This window comes from Podarcis raffonei, chromosome 13, assembly GCF_027172205.1.
Source record: "Podarcis raffonei isolate rPodRaf1 chromosome 13, rPodRaf1.pri, whole genome shotgun sequence".
Classification (NCBI taxonomy): Eukaryota; Metazoa; Chordata; class Lepidosauria; order Squamata; family Lacertidae; genus Podarcis; species Podarcis raffonei.
The window spans coordinates 45,207,829-45,225,558 of record NC_070614.1 but is presented as its reverse complement, the minus strand read 5'-3'; the positions used below and the strand labels follow the sequence as shown (position 1 = coordinate 45,225,558).

At 46.1% G+C, this 17,730-nt stretch overlaps 1 protein-coding gene and 6 non-coding genes across 7 annotated transcripts; all 7 read left to right on the top strand.

The window, feature by feature from the left end:
* Positions 1-3,617: 3,617 nt before the first annotated feature.
* On the top strand, positions 3,618-17,694 carry RANGRF (RAN guanine nucleotide release factor). Its single transcript, XM_053361241.1, is given in 7 exon segments — positions 3,618-3,746; positions 5,568-5,669; positions 7,352-7,468; positions 14,374-14,429; positions 14,432-14,520; positions 15,600-15,694; positions 16,683-17,694. Coding segments are annotated over 6 exon segments (579 nt in total). The 5' UTR covers positions 3,618-3,746; positions 5,568-5,577; the 3' UTR covers positions 16,813-17,694.
* TRNAA-CGC (transfer RNA alanine (anticodon CGC)) lies at positions 7,902-7,973 on the top strand. Its single transcript has one exon. It is a non-coding gene; the product is annotated as a tRNA-Ala (tRNA).
* Positions 9,042-9,113, top strand: TRNAA-UGC (transfer RNA alanine (anticodon UGC)). The gene has a single exon. It is a non-coding gene; the product is annotated as a tRNA-Ala (tRNA).
* TRNAA-CGC (transfer RNA alanine (anticodon CGC)) lies at positions 10,125-10,196 on the top strand. The gene has a single exon. It is a non-coding gene; the product is annotated as a tRNA-Ala (tRNA).
* TRNAA-CGC (transfer RNA alanine (anticodon CGC)) lies at positions 12,862-12,933 on the top strand. The gene has a single exon. It is a non-coding gene; the product is annotated as a tRNA-Ala (tRNA).
* TRNAA-UGC (transfer RNA alanine (anticodon UGC)) lies at positions 14,154-14,225 on the top strand. Its single transcript has one exon. It is a non-coding gene; the product is annotated as a tRNA-Ala (tRNA).
* TRNAK-UUU (transfer RNA lysine (anticodon UUU)) lies at positions 15,198-15,270 on the top strand. Its single transcript has one exon. It is a non-coding gene; the product is annotated as a tRNA-Lys (tRNA).
* Positions 17,695-17,730: the final 36 nt, after the last annotated feature.

Below are 17,730 nucleotides of genomic sequence, written 5' to 3'. Positions count from 1 at the left end.
CATGATTTCAGCTTTGCTGAATAAAATGATTGTTACGTGCCTTTCTTATACTGAGTCAGACCATTGGTGCAGCTAGCTCAGTGTTGTCTACACCGACGTGGGGTTGCCATACTTCCAGAAATTCCCATACATACATGGAATACTGTAGTTGGAAGCAGTGTCCGGGAGGAAATCGGCAAAATGTCTGGGCAAATCAGGACATATGGCAACCCATGTCAGTAGTGTTGTTTTTGCCAGTTTTCCTTAAAAATAGCTCAGAAATGTCTTTTTTTTTTTTTTTGCAATTTTCCAAAAAAAAAACCAAAACTCAACAACTTTGGCTAAAAAAGCTCAACTATTGTGTCCAGATTTTCAGTTTTTGAAATATGGCAACCCTACCTTAAGGTTTGCAGAAATACTATATATATATATATGTTAAGTTAAGGGGAAAACACCTAGTAACAACCCAACAGGCACTGTGCATGCTCGGGGTCTCAGGATGCTGACCTTGTCTAGGGCAGGGAGGGAGTAGACAGGGGAGAGGAAGAAAAGACAGAATATCTCAGTGGGTACAGAATGTGACTCTTATCTGAGAATTGTGGGTTGCCCACATTGGGCAAAAGATTTCTGCATTGCAGAGGGTTGAACTAGATGACCCTCCTGGTCCCTTCCAGCTCTACAGTTGTAAGATTCTATGACTAGGAAATGTAGCGCAAGAATGCTCTGATCCACAGTACAACCTTTTTATTACAGACCCGTTCTGTCTCTCCCCGCAACAACCCCCCCTCGATTCAGTGATGTGATTCTTTACTTAACAATATGGCTGTCTCCAAGGAGGCACTAGAAAACTTCTGGGGTCAAGTGAGCAGATTTTCAAATTCCATAGGAAACACATGAAGCTGCATTAAAGTAAAGGTAAAGGGACCCCTGACCATTAGGTCGAGTCGTGGCCGACTCTGGGGCTGCAGCACTCATCTCGCTTTATTGGCCGAGGGAGCCGGCGTACAGCTTCTGGGCCATGAGGCCAGCATGACTAAGCTGCTTCTGGCGAACCAGAGCAGCGCACGGAAACACCGTTTACCTTCCCGCCGGAGCGGTACCTAATTATCTACTTGCACTTTGATGTGCTTTTGAACTGCTAGGTTGGCAGGATCAGGGACCGAGCAACGGAAGCTCACGCCGTCGCGGGGATTTGAACCGCCGACCTTCTGATCGGCAAGTCCTAGGCTCTGTGGTTTAACCCACAGCGCCACCCGCGTCCCAAAGCTGCATTATGCAGAGTCAAAACCTTGGTCCATCCAGCTCTGTAGCGTCCACTCTAGCAGCAGCTCTCCCGGGTTTCAGGTAGGAGCCTCTCCTAAACCTACCTGGAGGTGCCAGGAATTGATGCTCTACCCTTTCCTCATAAAATGAAACTGGCTTCCATTGGGCTCACACCCAAAACCTACATGTAAAACAGGCATGATAGCCACTATACTATAGCACCCACAAATTCCAGGGGGACAGGAACTCTCCCCTAGTTAGGCAGTTAAAAGACTACATGAGCATAAAAAGTTTGGGAGTTTTAGAAGACACTCCACACTCCCTAACTGTCCTCTCCCTACCGATAGATCAAGTACCGGTGGGGCAAAATGCTGTTACACCAGATAATTATTTGCATAACCTTTCTAATCTAGAAGACAACCTGATTTTTTTAACAATGAAGACCTCTCTTACAGAAAATAAACAACACTGCCCCCCCAGGCCCAAAGACACACTAAGAAAAATAAAATTGACTTACCCTGCAAAAGATGGGGAAGACATGATTCTATTACTGTATTCTCTCCCCTAAGAGTTTCCCCAAGCAGCCTCCCACCCAAGTTGCCTCTCACTTGCAACAGATGAGAGTACTTTATATTGCTTCCTGGTGCCAAACAGTGTATCTCACCTGCTCCAATCACACCATCAGGAGCTGTTAGGGAGGTTGTCCTAATTTCATACCTTTTGAGCTAAATGGACTAACAGGATGCTGTGAATCAAGAGGAGATCTGTACGGATTTACATTTTTACATGTTGTGTAATTGGGTTTTATACCTTGTGAACAGCTTAGATGTCTATTTTGGCTTTAAGTGGTAAAAGTAGAAATTGCCTTCTCCTGTTCCCACATTCTGTGCTTCTTTTATTCTTCAGTAATTTACAAAACTTCTGCTTGTAGGCTTGTGACCTTTTCTTTTTCCTCTCCCCAGGCACCTCCTGCCCTGTGCCTTTCACAGACAGGAATTCAGCAGGTAAAGCTTTCGCCCTGCATTGAGATGCAGCTCCAGGAAAAGCTTCTGCTGCTGAATTTCTGTCTATTAAATGCATGGGAGCGCTTATGAGGAAAAGAAATTGGCTTACAGAAGATAAAACAGTAACGTCAAAAAAAGTTTACAGTACTTCTAACTGATTTTATCTTTATTGTAGCTTTTAAACTTTACTATACTGACTGTGGTGTTAAACAGCATATAATTTGCTGCAATAAATCAGTAAGATGCTTAAAAATATTAGGGTAGTATAAGCAGGCATCAGCTGTGTCAGCAGGTCTGTGCCTGGCATAGTGGCAAGGCAGTCAGACATCCAACAGGTGCAGTTTTGTTATCTCTGTGATGGCAAAAAAGCAGCTCCGGCTTGACACTTCTATATATCGCATGCAATAAATATTAATTAATTAATATTAAATTAATTAATTAATATTAAAAAAATTAATTAATTTATGTATGGTGCTTTTCAACTGTGCTTCAGCTTATAATTGCAACCTGGTTTATAATATAAAACCAGTGGGTAAAAATAGCAACAACACATAGCATCTTTCAAACAGCAACAATTTAAAAATTAAATGACCCATCACAATAAAAATTACAGTGGCCAGGTGGAAAAACAAGAAAGAAGTAAGAAATAAGAAATAAGGGCAGGGCACCTGCTTCTTTAATAGTTGTCCAGAAGAAGAAATTCCAACAGGTGACATGCTACATTTACTAATTCCAGCTTCTGCATGACTATTAAAGGTGCAGTAGCCCTGGCATTTTTTTTAAATCACCCCAAAACCATTCAGTTAAAGTTAAACCAAAGAAGCCACATTGTGCGTAGCTACTGGAGTGGGGGTGGGGAATGATATGGAAATGAAATTATTCCTAGATTTATAATCATGGATATGATTCTAGGATATAGAATTACGTTTAATACATCGAAGTAATCGCTTCCCCGTTAAATACGCAGAGCAATCCTCTATGTGGCTACTCAGAAGTTAGTTCCATTGACCCAGGTAAAAGGGTAGAGCATTGCAGCCACAGTTTTATCAAAGTTAATGATTTTTAAATGAAATAGTAAAAAAAGGGAAAGTATCGTAAGAGATAGGATTGGGCAGGAAATGTGTCAGCTTCTGAGTCACACAGAACGCTTCTCAAACAGGCACAAGGGGAAGCTCATTCATTCGCTGCTACGCGTATCATTCACCGCCTTTCAAAGCGTCACTGGAGTTAGGCGGGGGTTTAGATTGCTAGAGTCAGTCACTCGAAACCAGTCGGCTATATCGGCCTACGCGATTGGACGAGACGCATGTCAGTCACACCACCTTCTGCGGACGTCACAATCGAATGCACGGAGCGAAGGCGCGGCAGAGTCCAATCCGTCGGTTCTGATTGGTTGGTTTGCCTGCGAAACCTTCCGCCTTTGGGCGGGCAATTCATTCGCGGGGTACGATTTAAAGGGGAAGCAGCATCCGGAGCCCTTGAAACGAACGGGACTCAAAGGTGAGCCTGGCCCAGGGAGAGTGGGCCATCCCAATAATCAAGCAGGGAGCCTTAAAAATAATAAAAGGAATTACTTCTTTCCCACCCCTCGTGCAGATTTCCAGGAATTCCCTCTTTTCCATGACGTAGCTACGAAGCGACCTGTGGTCCACGGAAGCTTGCGCCCTATTAAAGTCGTCACTCTTCCAGGTGCCACTGGACTCTTCGTCGTTTGTCCCCATCGGCCCGCCTGGCCCATCTCTTCTCCCGTTTGATATAAGCACTGCCCTTTTAGATCAGGCCAAAAGGCCATCTAGCCCCAGTCTCCTGTTTCCAACTGTGGGTGGTCAGATGATGCTGGACACGATTAAAAGCAACAGTCCTCCCACCGCCTTTCAAGAGTAGCTAGAGTGGTGCTCGCCACATTGCCCAGCCAGCGTGGACAATTGTCAGGGATGCTGGGAGTTGTAGTCTCAGAAGCTCTGGGAGGGCACCACATTGGCCATCCCTGTTTTGGAGGATCAATAAGCTACTAGTTATTATTGTAGACCCTCCAGATTCAGATGTACCCTTCTTCTGAACCTGGAGGGTCTACTAACTCTTCAAACTTGGATCTCCAGATGTTTGCTTAAGGGACCCCTGACCATTAGGTCCAGTTGTGGCCAACTCTGGGGTTGCGGCACTCATCTTGCTTTATTGGCCAAGGGAGCCGGTGTACAGCTTCCGGGTCATGTGGCCAGCACGACTAAGCCGCTTCTGGCGAACCAGAGCAGCGCACGGAAACACCGTTTACCTTCCCACCAGAGCGGTACCTATTTATCTACTTGTGCTCTGACATGCTTTCGAACTGCTAGGTGGGCAGGAGCAGGGACGAAGCAACGGGAGCTCACCCTGTCGCGGGGATTTGAACCACCGACCTTCTGATCGGCAAGTCTTAGGCTCTGTGGTTTAGACCACAGTGCCACCCGCGTCCCAAGGGTGACTCTTCAACCTTGGATCTCCAGATGTTTGCTTAGCCAATGGCTAATTGGTGGTGATTGGAGTTGTAGTCCAGCAACATCTGGGTACCCAAGGCTGAAGAAGTGGTTTAAAAAAACCCGTCCACGATGCATTTGTCTAACCCTCTTTTCAAGCTGTCAGAGGCAAGGGCCACACCCGTGTTTATCTTGATGCCATCCTCATGTTCTTAGAAACATCCTTGTGTTCTTTACCAAGTCACATCACTTAGCTCAGAGCTGTCTACACTGCCTGGCAATAGTTCTCTAGGGTTTCACCTGGAAAAGCCAGGGATTGAACCTGTGACCTTCTGCATTCAAAGCAGATGCTCAGCCCCTGAGCCACAGACATTCCCCAAACTGTGGCCCTTCCCTGTGTACATTTCTGTAGGCATCTGCTGTAGGTTGTGTGTGTGAAAGAGTAAGAATATGTAAGAAGTGAATCCGTGGCTGTTGGCATATACAATGTTTAAGAACTGGTGCCTGAGTTGGATTTTTCTTCCTCTTCCCTCCCTTTCCCCTTTTCCTTGTGTGTCGCGTCATCGTACAGCTTTTGTCCTTTGTATGCTGAAGAGGCATCTCTCTATATCCTGACCTTGGATGCCTGAGTTATATATTAGGACTCGCCTCTTCCTGTGACGGTGATTTGTTTTAAACTGTTTTTAAGATTGCTGTACTGCGCCCTGGGATCTTGTAGTGAGGGGCAGGTAAGAAATCAAATAATTAAATATTATCTGAAGAAATTAAGCTGGGGTATTGGAGGTGATGACACCTGTAATGTTCAGATTCAAATTCTTTCCAAAAAATCAGTGCATTCACATGAATCTTCCCCCCACTTTTCTTGCAGGCAGAAGGCCATGGACAATGAGGTGGGTCCACAGCCGCAAGGCCACCCGCTGTTTGGAGGAGCCTTTTCTGCTTTCCTCCCTCCTGGAAGCCTGGATGTCAGGTACGTCAGACCCTGGGGGCAGCAGTTTGATTGAGGGTATCCTCACACCCAAGTTCTTCCAGCAGAGAGTTCCCCTTTGCTTTGCCCCTAAGCTAAGAAAAGAGGGTGGTGATGTTGTTGTTGTTGTTTAGTCGTTTAGTTGTGTCCGACTCTTCGTGACCCCCTGGACCAGAGCACGCCAGGCCCTCCTGTCTTCCACTGCCTCCCTCATGCTGGTAGCTTCGAGAACACTGGCCAACCATCTCATCCTCTGTCATCCCCTTCTCCTTGTGCCCTCCATCTTTCCCAACATCAGGGTCTTTTCCAAGGAGTCTTCTCTTCTCATGAGGTGGCCAAAGTATTGGAGCCTCAGCTTCACGATCTGTCCTTCCAGTGAGCACTCAGGGCTGATTTCCTTAAGAATGGAGAGGTTTGATCTTCTTGCAGTCCATGGGACTCTCAAGAGTCTCCTCCAGCACCATAATTCAAAAGCATCAATTTTTTGGCGATCAGCCTTCTTTATGGTCCAGCTCTCACTTCCATACATCACTACTGGGAAAACCATAGCTTTAACTATACGGACCTTTGTTGGCAAGGTGATGTCTCTACTTTTTAAGATGCTGTCTACGTTTGTCATTGCTTTTCTCCCAAGAAGCAGGCGTCTTCTAATTTTGTGGCTGCTGTCACCATCTGCAGTGATCATGGAGCCCAAGAAAGTAAAATCTCTCACTGCCTCCATTTCTTCCCCTTCTATTTGCCAGGAGGTGATGGGACCAGTAGCCATGATCTTCGTTTTTTTGATGTTGAGCTTCAGACCATATTTTGCGCTCTCCTCTTTCACCCTCAATAAAAGGTTCTTTAATTCCTCCTCACTTTCTGCCATCAAGAGAGGGTGATATAGGGAAGTAAAGGCTTTCCTGCATTCCCTTGTATTTTTTAAAAATACAATACACAATTAGCTTGTGGATTTAATTGGCCTAAGAGATTGTGCTAACTTATAGCTTATATGTCTCCCCCTCCCCTTGCCATGTTTTTAATTAAAAAAAAGGATTGGATGCAATCATGGAAGATTACGAGGAGGAGGGTTTTATTTATACCCCGCCCACCTGGCTGGGTTTCCCCAGCCACTCTGGGCAGCTTACAGCATATATAAAACATAGTAAAACATCAATTATAAAAAAGCTTCCCAATACATTGCTGCCTTTCAGATGTCTTCTGAATGTTGTATAGTCCTTTATCTCCTTCACATCTGAAGGGAAGGTGTTCCACAACCGAGAAGGCCCTCTGCCTTGATGGGCTTATCAATGGCTATCAGCCATGATTATGATAAATGGAGTTTCCATAAGCAGGCACAGTATACCTCAGATTACCAGGTGCTGGGAGGAAGTGGCAAAGTGTGGCTGTTATCATTGGGGTCTGTTTGGGGCCATCTAGTTAGGCCCTGTTGGAGCAGTTCTTTATCTTCTTGATATCCACAGGGCGGGTGCCACTACCGAGAAGGCCTTCTGCCTGGTTCCCTGTAACTTTGCTTCTCACAGTGAGGGAACCAGCAAAGACCCTCGGAGGAGGACCTCAGTGTCCAGGCTGAGCAATGGGGAAGCCTCATAAAGGGTGCTGATACCTTTAGCCTACCTGCCCTACCTTAGCAAAGTCAGGCCGGTCTTACTTGATTCTCCCATCTGACCCAACTTTTCCCCTTGCAGTGAGATGCGCCAGGTCCCTGATAACCAGGAAGTCTTTGTTCACCCCAGCACGGATCAGAGCTTCATCGTAGAACTTCTAGAGTACCAGGCAGATGTCCCCGACGAAAATGCTGCCAGGTTTGTGATGGGAATTGGAGTCCTTTTGTTGTGAAACAGAGTTTTGCATGAAGAACCCTAATCCTAAACTGACCAGCTGAGATTTAAATACACACCTGCTCAGAGAAATCTCTCTTATCATCACCTGTAGAGAGGGCTGATTCTCAACACTGGTGGGTGGGTGGGTGAAATCATGAGTTTTGTATTTGTAAATCTTCCTCCAGACCTTCATAAAACGTTTTCTCCCTTTGGGCATTTATCTGATGTAGTTCTGCATGAGTTTAAAATACAAACAAAAAACAAGCAGGGAAGCCTATTTATTTCATTCCACGCAGGAATCGCTTCCCAGAAACCGTCTCGAAGCAATTTTGCAATAATAAATGCAATAATATGTTGGGCAGCTCACCATGCAAAGCCACTCTTAGCCTGCAGTAACAGAGCAAAGACAGGAGAAGGGGATGTAGCTCAGTGGGAGAGCGCGTGCTTCGCATGTACGAGGTCCTGGGTTCAACCCCCAGCATCTCCAGATTTTTAGAGGAGGGAAGAAACATCTGTTCTTCAGCACAGCTTTCCTGAAGTGTGCTGCTTTTTCTTTTTTTAAATCGCTTTTTAAGACTTTACTAGGGGTGTGTGGTTTGATTCACTTTGCGTTTAAAGCTGCATCTTGTCAAATCTGAAACAATTTGAGAACGGAACACAGCCATTTTTTCTGCACTTTGCGATGCAGTTCTCTAACCAACCGTTGTTTATGGAAAATGCATATACAGTGGTACCTCGGGTTAAGTACTTAATTCGTTCCGGAGGTCCGTTCTTAACCTGAAACTGTTCTTAACCTGAACCACCACTTTAGATAATGGGGCCTCCCGCTGCTGCCACGCCGCCGGAGCACGATTTCTGTTCTCATCCTGAAGCAAAGTTCTTAACCTGAAGCACTATTTCTGGGTTAGCGGAGTCTGTCACCTGAAGCGTATGTAACCTGAAGCGTATATAACCCGAGGTACCACTGTATATGGGGAAAGTGTGTGCATACAGAGCCATGCAATAGAGAGAATTGTGTACAGAAATGCATTCCGCTAGGGAAAGTTGCTCTCAAAAATGTTTCCATTAGAACTGCGTATGAAAAACAGACTGGAAAAATGAGAAACGAAAGATCCGAAATAGACCGATCTTCCCATCCCTGCTCTTAACGTGCCGTGTTGGAAATGCTAAAACATTTCCCTTGCTTTTTCTCTGCACCTTTGGATGGTTATTAAGGCAGGACAAAAATGGAGGTTGTCTGTGGCATCTTATGCTCTTCTAGCGATTTATTTGAAATGGGGGAGAGAAGAGAATGATTGTGAAAACATCCCACCAGCAGGGAAGTATAGGTGACATCCACACCATAGATCTAAAGCACTCTAATGCCGTTTTAATTGTTGTGGCTTCCTCCCAAGGAATCCTGGGACCGCTGGTTTGTTGAGGGTTCTGGGAAATGTAGCTCTGCGAAGAGTATCCTAACGACACCTTAGCGCCCCTAACAGACCAATAATGAGAAGAGTGACCATGTGGTGGCACAGATCAACCCACCTGAGAATGGTCAGCAGGTGGTGAGCCAGGGGATGTAGCTCAGTGGTAGAGCGCATGCTTTGCATGTATGAGGTCCTGGGTTCGATCCCCAGCATCTCCACTTTTTGTTACTCCTTGCTGTGCAGGGAATAATAATAATTTATTTATACCCCGCCCATCTGGCTGGGTTTCCCCAACCAATCTGGGTGGCTTCCAACAGGATATTAAAAACACAGTAAAAGATCAAACATTAAAAACTTCCCTAAACAGGGCTGCCTTCAGGTGTCTTCTAAAAGTCAAATAGTTGTTTATGTCTTTGACATCTCGTAGGAGGGTGTTCCACCAAGAAGTCCCTCTGCCTGGTTCCCTGTAACTTTGCTTCTCATAGTGAGGGAACCGGAGCTGGACCTCAGTGTCCAGGCAGAACGATGGGGGTGGAGACGCTCCTTCAGGTATACTGGGCCGAGTCCATTTCGGGCTTTAAAGGTCAGCACCAATACTTTGAATTGTGCCTGGAAACGTACTGGGAGTCAATGTAGGTCTTTCAGAACTGGTGTTATATGGTCTTGGCAGCTGCTCCCAGTCACCAGTCTAGCTGCCGCATTCTGGATTAGTTGTAGTTTCCGGGTCACCTTCAAAGGTAGCCCCACGTAGAGTGCATTGCAGTAGTCCAAGGGAAATGACTGAGGGGCTGTTAAGGAGATCAGCCTAACAAAGGGAACTGGTCTGACGGGTTCAGCAGCTGCTTCTACTAGATTCCAAACCTCACCAGCTACAGAATCAAAGGCCTGGAAGTGACCCACAGATATCATCCCGGCTCTTCCCTATCCTTTAATGCCCACCCATCTATCTATATCTATCTATCTATCTATCGCCTGTATTGCAGGGGGTTGGACTAGAGCTACAATCCCCAGAACCCTCAACAAACCAGCAGTCTACAATTCTATGATTCCAACAGTAGGTATGTTTTGATAAGTGACAGGTTTTAAACTATAGTTTCCTTTTTAATGCAAGCCGAAGCTTTAAACATTTTTTCCTTTCCTCACCTAGTTGGCGGCAATGTGTAGTCAGAGGTTTTCTTTCATTTCCTTTAGTGGTAGATATTTTAGTGGAGACACTGCAGACCCAGGAAGGGGATGTAGCTCAGTGGTAGAGCGCATGCTTCGCATGTATGAGGTCCTGGGTTCAATCCCCAGCATCTCCAAGGTGGTTCTTTTTTCCCTGTTGCCGGGTGGCTTTGTGTGCATCCAGTGCGACTGGAACACAGGAATCATCATCTTTTTTAAAGAAGACACTCTTACACACTACAGTGGTACCTCGGGTTACAGACACTTCAAGTTACAGACTCCGCTAACCCAGAAATAGTACCTCGGGTTAAGAACTTTGCTTCAGGATGAGAACAGAAATCGTGCTGCGGCAGCAGGAGGCCCCATTAGCTAAAGTGGTGCTTCAGGTTAAGAACAGTTTCAAATTAAGAACGGACCTCCGGAACGAATTAAGTTCTTAACCCGAGGTACCACTGTATTTTTAAAAAAAAATAAATGCTCTAGCACATACACACATGGGTGTAGTGAAAATCAAGTAAATAAATAAAAATACTTAACTAAAAGTAGAAATTGTAGAAAGGTTTTGACAGATTTTTCTGAGCACTTGGGGTCCAAAGAAAGTAATTTTTCCGAGACATTTCATTCTGAATCTGCTAGACAGAGCCAGGCAGAGGATGACAACAGGTGAGTGTTCTGTCCCCGCCATCCCGTCCCCGTCCCCCCCCCCCCCCGAAACATAAATCCTGGCTATTCCCAAGCATACACAGTTAACGTTCCCTTGTCTTTCTCTGCACCCCTGGAGTGTTGGCCATTAAGACAGGACAGAAAGTGATCTGATTTTTAACTGCTTCTAGCAAATATGTGCTGCCTTCAAATTGCAGAGTTAAGAAAGGATTTACAATGCGGTCCTTGGCAGGTTTTCCGGGGCGTACGCCAGACTGCGTTCAGGGGTGCTTTTCCCCAAGGGAAGTGTCCCTATGCAGGACTCCAGCCTTAAATGTGTCGTGTGCAGGGAGAAAAGCCTAAAACACATGGAAGGAGATGTGATCTTTAGAGCTGCCCTAGAGGTCCTTAATGCTAAAATTGAATGCATTGCACCACCAACCAGGATGGAGGTTCTTTCTCTGCTTCCGCAGATCCTGGAGGCTACATTCTGTCTCCACGCTCAGAGGCAATAATGCTTTTAAGTGCCTTTTAAATGTGTTTGTGGGTGGGTGGGGGTTTACAGTTCAGTTGTTTTTGTTTTAACTATTTGTGCTTTTGTCTCTGTGAACCGCCCTGAGATCTTCTGATGAAGGGCAATATATAAACCTAATAATTTATAATAATAATAACCAGAGAGTACTCAGCAGCTGTGGAGCCAGGGGATGTGGCTCGGTGGGAGAGTGCATGCTGTGCATGTATGCGGTTCTGGGTTCCATCTCCACTTTTTACTCCTTGCTCTGCAGGCAAACGAGAAACGTAAGGAAGGAACTGCACAAGAACCTTCATGTGAACCATTCAGTCAGTGTTAGAAACTGAGATATAAAAGCTAGGAGCTAAATGGCACCTTAAACCTAGGTTATGGGTGCAACAATGGAATGTCTAGGCACACTTTTTATATATAACAAGAATACAAAGCTGAAAATGAACCAACTGCAGCTGAAATACTATGTTCATTTTTCACATGGTCTAGTCCAGGGGTCAGCAAACTTTTTCAGCAGGGAGCCAGTCCACTGTCCCTCAGACCTTGTGGGGGGCTGGACTATATTTTGAAAAAATAATAATGAATTCCTATGCCCCACAAATAACCCAGGGATGCATTTTAAATAAAAGGACACATTCTACTCATGTAAAAACACCAGGCAGGCCCCACAAATAACCCAGAGATGCATTTTAAATAAAAGGACACATTCTACTCATGTAAAAACATGCTGATTCCCGGATTGTCCATGGGCTGGATTTAGAAGGCTTGGGCAAGATCTGGCCCCCGGGCCTTAGTTTGCCTACCCATGGTCTCTAGTCCTTCCCCTGCCCACCCCTCTTGATATTCTTAAAAGGGTCTCTTCTCCAGTCTTCAGAGAGTAGCTGGAAGTGGGAAGGCAGGAAAAAGCTCCTTTCCTTCTACTCTGCAGTTTTAATCTGAAATCTTAGGTGCAGTACTTCACCCAGAGCTCAGAAACTGCTCGCACTAATGAGATTCCCTGTCGCAAAACGCGCCTGGAACAATGGGAGTTTCAAACACTGCATTCAGTTGGTGGAATCCAGATTTGTTGAAACCTAAGAGGGGTAAATGGGACGCGGGTGGCGCTGTGGGTAAAAGCCTCAGCGCCTAGGGCTTGCCGATTGAAAGGTTGGCGGTTCGAATCCCCGCGGCGGGGTGCGCTCCCGTTGCTCAGTCCCAGCGCCTGCCAACCTAGCAGTTCGGTTTCCGTGTGCGGCTCTGGCTCGCCAGATGCAGCTTGTCACGCTGGCCACATGACCCGGAAGTGTCTCCGGACAGATGGGCGCACAACCCTAGAGTCTGTCAAGACTGGCCTGTACGGGCAGGGGTACCTTTACCTTTTTAAGAGGGTAAATAAATGAATGTCAAGCATAAATGAGTTTCTGGATATGTTTGTAGCTGGGTGTGTCCCACTGCCTAGGTAGGCAGACAGGCAGGCAGATAGATAGATAAATATGCTCCTTCTGCTTTGATAAGAGACAGATGCTAATTTCTAGCTTCCTGTTTTAATGTAACCTGAGGCTGAATGATCCCTTCCAGCTGGCAACAATGGGTTCTCAGAGACACATTTAGTTCCTTGAACAATAGATGCTTTGGTGGAGGCCTCATAGAATCAGGAAGGGGATGTAGCTCAGTGGTAGAGCGCATGCTTCGCATGTATGAGGTCCTGGGTTCAATCCCCAGCATCTCCATGTTCTTCTTTCCTTTTTAAAAACTGGTTCCCCCCCCCCAAAAAAAACAATTACAAATACAGAAAACTATAAGCATGGTCTTCTCCAGACACCCCCCCCCAATTATCCAGATTGCAGTATGAAAAAAACACAAAATGGTTGGCAGCGTACAAATGAACCAGATAGCAATGACAAAGTCCCAGATTTGTGGGCAGTCTTTGTCTCACGGGCATAGAAAAGTATGACTTTAGTTTTAGGGGCTTTCCTCCTACGATTTGGGGGTTTGCACAGAGTTCTTAACATGGGGTACAAAGAGGATGGTGGTTATTTTTAAACTGAGCATATGCTCAAGGCCAAGGTAGGGGGTTGGACTAGATGACCCCTTTCAGCTCCACAGTTCTATGATTTTATGCCTTCAAGCTTGCAGGTTCTACTGTTTTACAAAAACCCCAAGATCCATCAACTGGGTGGATAAGACGTAGCCTTAAAAACACACACACACCAGGATTTGTTTTGAGTACTAGAATTGAGCTGAGCTCACAGTCCCTTCACAGAATAATCCCATTCCTGGTTATTGTTTCTTTTCAAGAGCAACCTAATCTGAAAAAGGTGGGTGGGGTTGGGCGCTGCCATTTGTTCCTGCCCTTTTAAAACAATTGGGAGTCAGGCATCCTTGCTGATCTGTGGCAGCCATCCTGCTCCCCACTCCTGTTCTAGATAACATCTAAAGAGACAGAATGAAGAAGAGCAAACCCCTGTTTTAAATGTGTGGACATTTAACATTCAGGGACCAGTGGAAGAATTTTTCAAGCTTCCAGTTTTCAATTGCTGTTCTTCAATGAAGGACCTTTAAAGGGAGACTCCACTGCGAAACAGCTGAATTAGAACTTAACAGGAAGTTTGATTTTCATAATATGGGCATGAATTGAGACAATGGTCTCGCTATAAGTATTAACCATCTTAGGGTACCAAAATGGCTGCTGTTGTGGGCAGTACTTTGCATAAGTTTTATCTTTAATCGGATTGTTCTTTCTGCATTTTATCGCCCTTTGATCGTCACTGCTTAGAACTCTTCCCTCTACACCCATTAGGACAATAACACACTGTTGCCATATTATGAAAGACTTAACGATTTAGTTTGTTTCTGTGCAATTTTTCATTTCACCTTGACTCTCTTTTGTAAGGTGAGGAACAAATGGAACAAACCATGAGAGCGCTTCCAGCCTGCAAGATCAGGAAGTGGGGATGTAGCTCAGTGGGAGAGCGCATGCTTTGCATGTATGAGGCCCTGGGTTTGATCCCCAGCATCTCCAGTTTTGCCGAATCTCTGCCTGGGAAATGCTGGATGGAGTGTGAGGCTTGATCTCTGCTTACCTATAAGATACTGGAGGTCACCTGTTGGTCTCTTCCCATGACTGAGACTGGTGTTCACATCTTCCCCCCCTCCCCTTTTCCAACCAGATATCACTTTGAGGACATAGCTGGTGCTTCTGCCAGCGCTGAGATTTTGAGCCAGGAACCTTTGCTCCCCATCTCCTAGCTCTGGAAGGCTGCAGCAGCGCCTGGGGCCTCACCGCCCACCAGCTGGTGGCCAAGTTTGATGAGGAGGTGGGTATCAGGGCTGCTTGAATAGAACTTATCAGGAACTTTGATTCTATCAGTATAGGCGTAAATAGAGACAGGGGTTTCCCACCCCAATGCAGGCATAAATTACCCTAGCAGTGTTGCCTGGTTATCAGTTGGGAATTTTTCTCCCAAGGATTGCTCAAGTTTTCTCCAAGGTCTGCTCAGGGGGGCAGAGGGGTTGCTTATTTATTTATTTATAAAAATATATCCTGCTTCGTCATTAGGGGGTGGGAACCAAAATGGCTTACAGCAAGAGTATTTATATATAATAAATAAAAAGCATGCAACAAGTTGAAATTAAATGCCTCCTGAATTTTTTCCCATGCCATCCAACTTATGTAGGCAATCAAAAAACATAGCTGATGAACTATGCTTTTAAATTGCCTACATAAATTCGAAGGCATAAAAAAATTTCCAGCAGGCATTCAGTGGTTAAAACAGAAGGTGTCTGCTTAGAACTCTTTTTGGAAAAGGGACTCCAAACTTAGTTTCCTCCTCTTTCCCCTTTCTCTTTCTTTCTCACTAGAGGTGGGATAGGGAACTTGTGGCCTTCCAGACACTGCAAGACTCCCATCCCTGATCACTTGTCACGCTGGCTGTGTCTGATGGGAGTCCAAACAGCAGCTGGAAGGCCACAGGTTCCCTGTCCCCCACCCAGAGCCTAGGTAGCTCAGTTGGTAGAGCATCAGACTTTTAATCTGAGGGTCCAGGGTTCAAGTCCCTGCTTGGGCGTTACCCGTTTTTGTGGCTGAGTTCAATCCCCAGCACTGCCGGATAAGGCTACGATTCGGAAGGAGCAGTTTTTAAAAGCCAGGAGAGAGCGCCTTCTCTTTTCAACGTTCCTCTGCCAATTCCACCTGCAGTTTGTTATGGGTGCGGGGAATTGTAGCTCTGTGATGGGTAAACTACATTTCTCATGGTGTGTTTTTTTTTTTTTTACACTCTCATTTTCTTGAGTAGTGTCTTTGCATTTGGAGGGGGGGAGGATGCTAGGTGATCAGAAAACAGAAGGCCAAGAAAACAGTTCCCAAGGGCTTTGATGACTCCCTTTTCGCTTACAGGCCAAGAACGAGGTGACTCTACATTTGGTCTTGTTGCGCCTGCCCCAGTATGGGACAGACCTGCTCCTCACCTTCAACAACCCCACCTATATCCAGTGAGTATTTGCAGACTGAGGACCACATTTGCTTCTCCCTCTTCTTCATCCAGGCAAGCAAGGACGCATTGACCAGCCGGCAGGAATACCCGAGGAGGGTGTGACGGGGGAAGAGTCTCAAGAGCCAGAAAGAGAGGCTGGGAGGGCAACATTTGGCTCCAAGGAAGGCTGAAGTTCCCCACCCTTGCTGTAAAACGGATACAGTAAAAGCTCTGCTAGGCAGGCTCCTGGTCATAGCTGTCAACCATCCCTTATTTGGCGGGAAAGTCCCTTATCCCAGCGCCGTGTCCTGCTGCTATCCCTTAAGTTTCCCCGGTTTCAAAGGAAGCAGCTCCTCTCCCTCCCTCCCTGCCGGCCAGGGAGGAGGGAGGCTCCAACTGTGTTGCTTGGCTGCGTTGCTCACCCAATAAGATGTCTAAGAACAACTGGGGGGTGGAGCTTGCATGTCTTGTGCCGATCAAATCGGTCGCGTTGCCTGGGGACTCGCCTTTGCTCAGCGCTTCCCAGCGGAGAGGTGACGGTGGTTTCCCTTGCTGCATCCCCTTTGCCGGGTTGCTGTGCTGTGGGAACCACCGCTTGAGGCTTCGTTTGGCTGCTGGCTGGGCTTTCTGCCTTTGGCTCGGAGGGGCTCAGAAGTTGAACATACCTGTGCTTGGAAAATCCCTTATTTTGGCTGCTGATCCCTTATTTTCAAGGCTGCTGGTCCCTTATTTTCAAATCTGTAAGTTGACAGCTATGCTCCTGGTGCAGGGCTTTTTAACATCTTAAAGGAAAGGTGCCAGTCCCCATGGAGGAATTCTGCATTGCTTCTTGAACACACGGGCACAGCAGAAAGGCACTTTGCAGAGGTGGTAAAGAGGCAGAGGCTGGCTGTGTGTGTGTGTGTGTGTGTGTGAGAGAGAGAGAGAGAGAGAGAGAGAGAGAGAGAGAGAGAATTTGGAGTACTCCTACAGTAACACCCCCCTTCCCTTTTTTCCTCCGGTGCCAGTCCTCTAAGCAGCAGCGCAGCCCCAGGAACAGAGGTTCGCGCTTCTCCTTCTCAGCCTCCGTGGACAGTGGAGCATTTCCACACCTTCGTACGCAGCGTGCGGCTCCACGACCCCGGCATCTTTGGTTAGGACATCTCCAGGATGCAGCCGCTTACCATCTGTTTTGCAATCCCAGAATTGTTTGGGTGAAGACTCTTAAAGAGGCTACTTCTGGTTAAATGTCTGGATCATCCATCTGCTGCTTCGGCTCTCTGGACATGGACTCCGATTGCCCAAAGGACATTTGCATGGCAGAGGGCGGTTTCGTGGCACCTCCGCTCCCAGAAGGTGGTTTCAGGTCTACCCCTGCCTTTGGACGATACTGGCCTGTTGTCCTTCCATTTGCCTTTGGAAGGGGGTCTATTCCTCTCAGCTCCAACTATGTACCCCACCCAGTTCAGGGAGGGGAGCTGGACTTGTCCTTCCAGGTTGCTGCACCTGTTTGCCAATGTATCAACCACCTTCTCCAACCTGCCTTTTGAATTTCCTGCAACAAGGTGTTTTGGTGTATCAGTCCATTAGAACAAAATTCAGAGTCAATTAAAAAATACAAGATGCCTTTTATTTGGACCAACCAATGTTTATAATATAAGCTTTTAGAGTCATACATAGTAAATTCTTGGGTTTGAGGACCAAAGGCAGATGTTCATGAGATGTTTCTTTTATTTTTCTTTCCTACACATCCTCATCCCCCTGTTGTTGTCGATATTTCAACTAAGGTGGTTCTTTCAGACTTCTTTAGGTTATATATTGCCCTGTGCTAGGGTGTCAAGTTGCACAGAGGCATGCTGGGAAAAGGCAGTAACTGACCATACTTTGAAAATATATTAAAAAACGATATACTTCTAAGTCTTGCATTAAAAACCCAGTCATATATATTGCTCAGTGTTAACTCGAATTCATAGGTCCATTTTCTAGGAATGATGTGTATGGATCGCAAATAAATGTTACTCCAATGATAACTGGAATAAAGACCTCTTCTTCCTGGGGCTGCAGCTATTAGAGCAT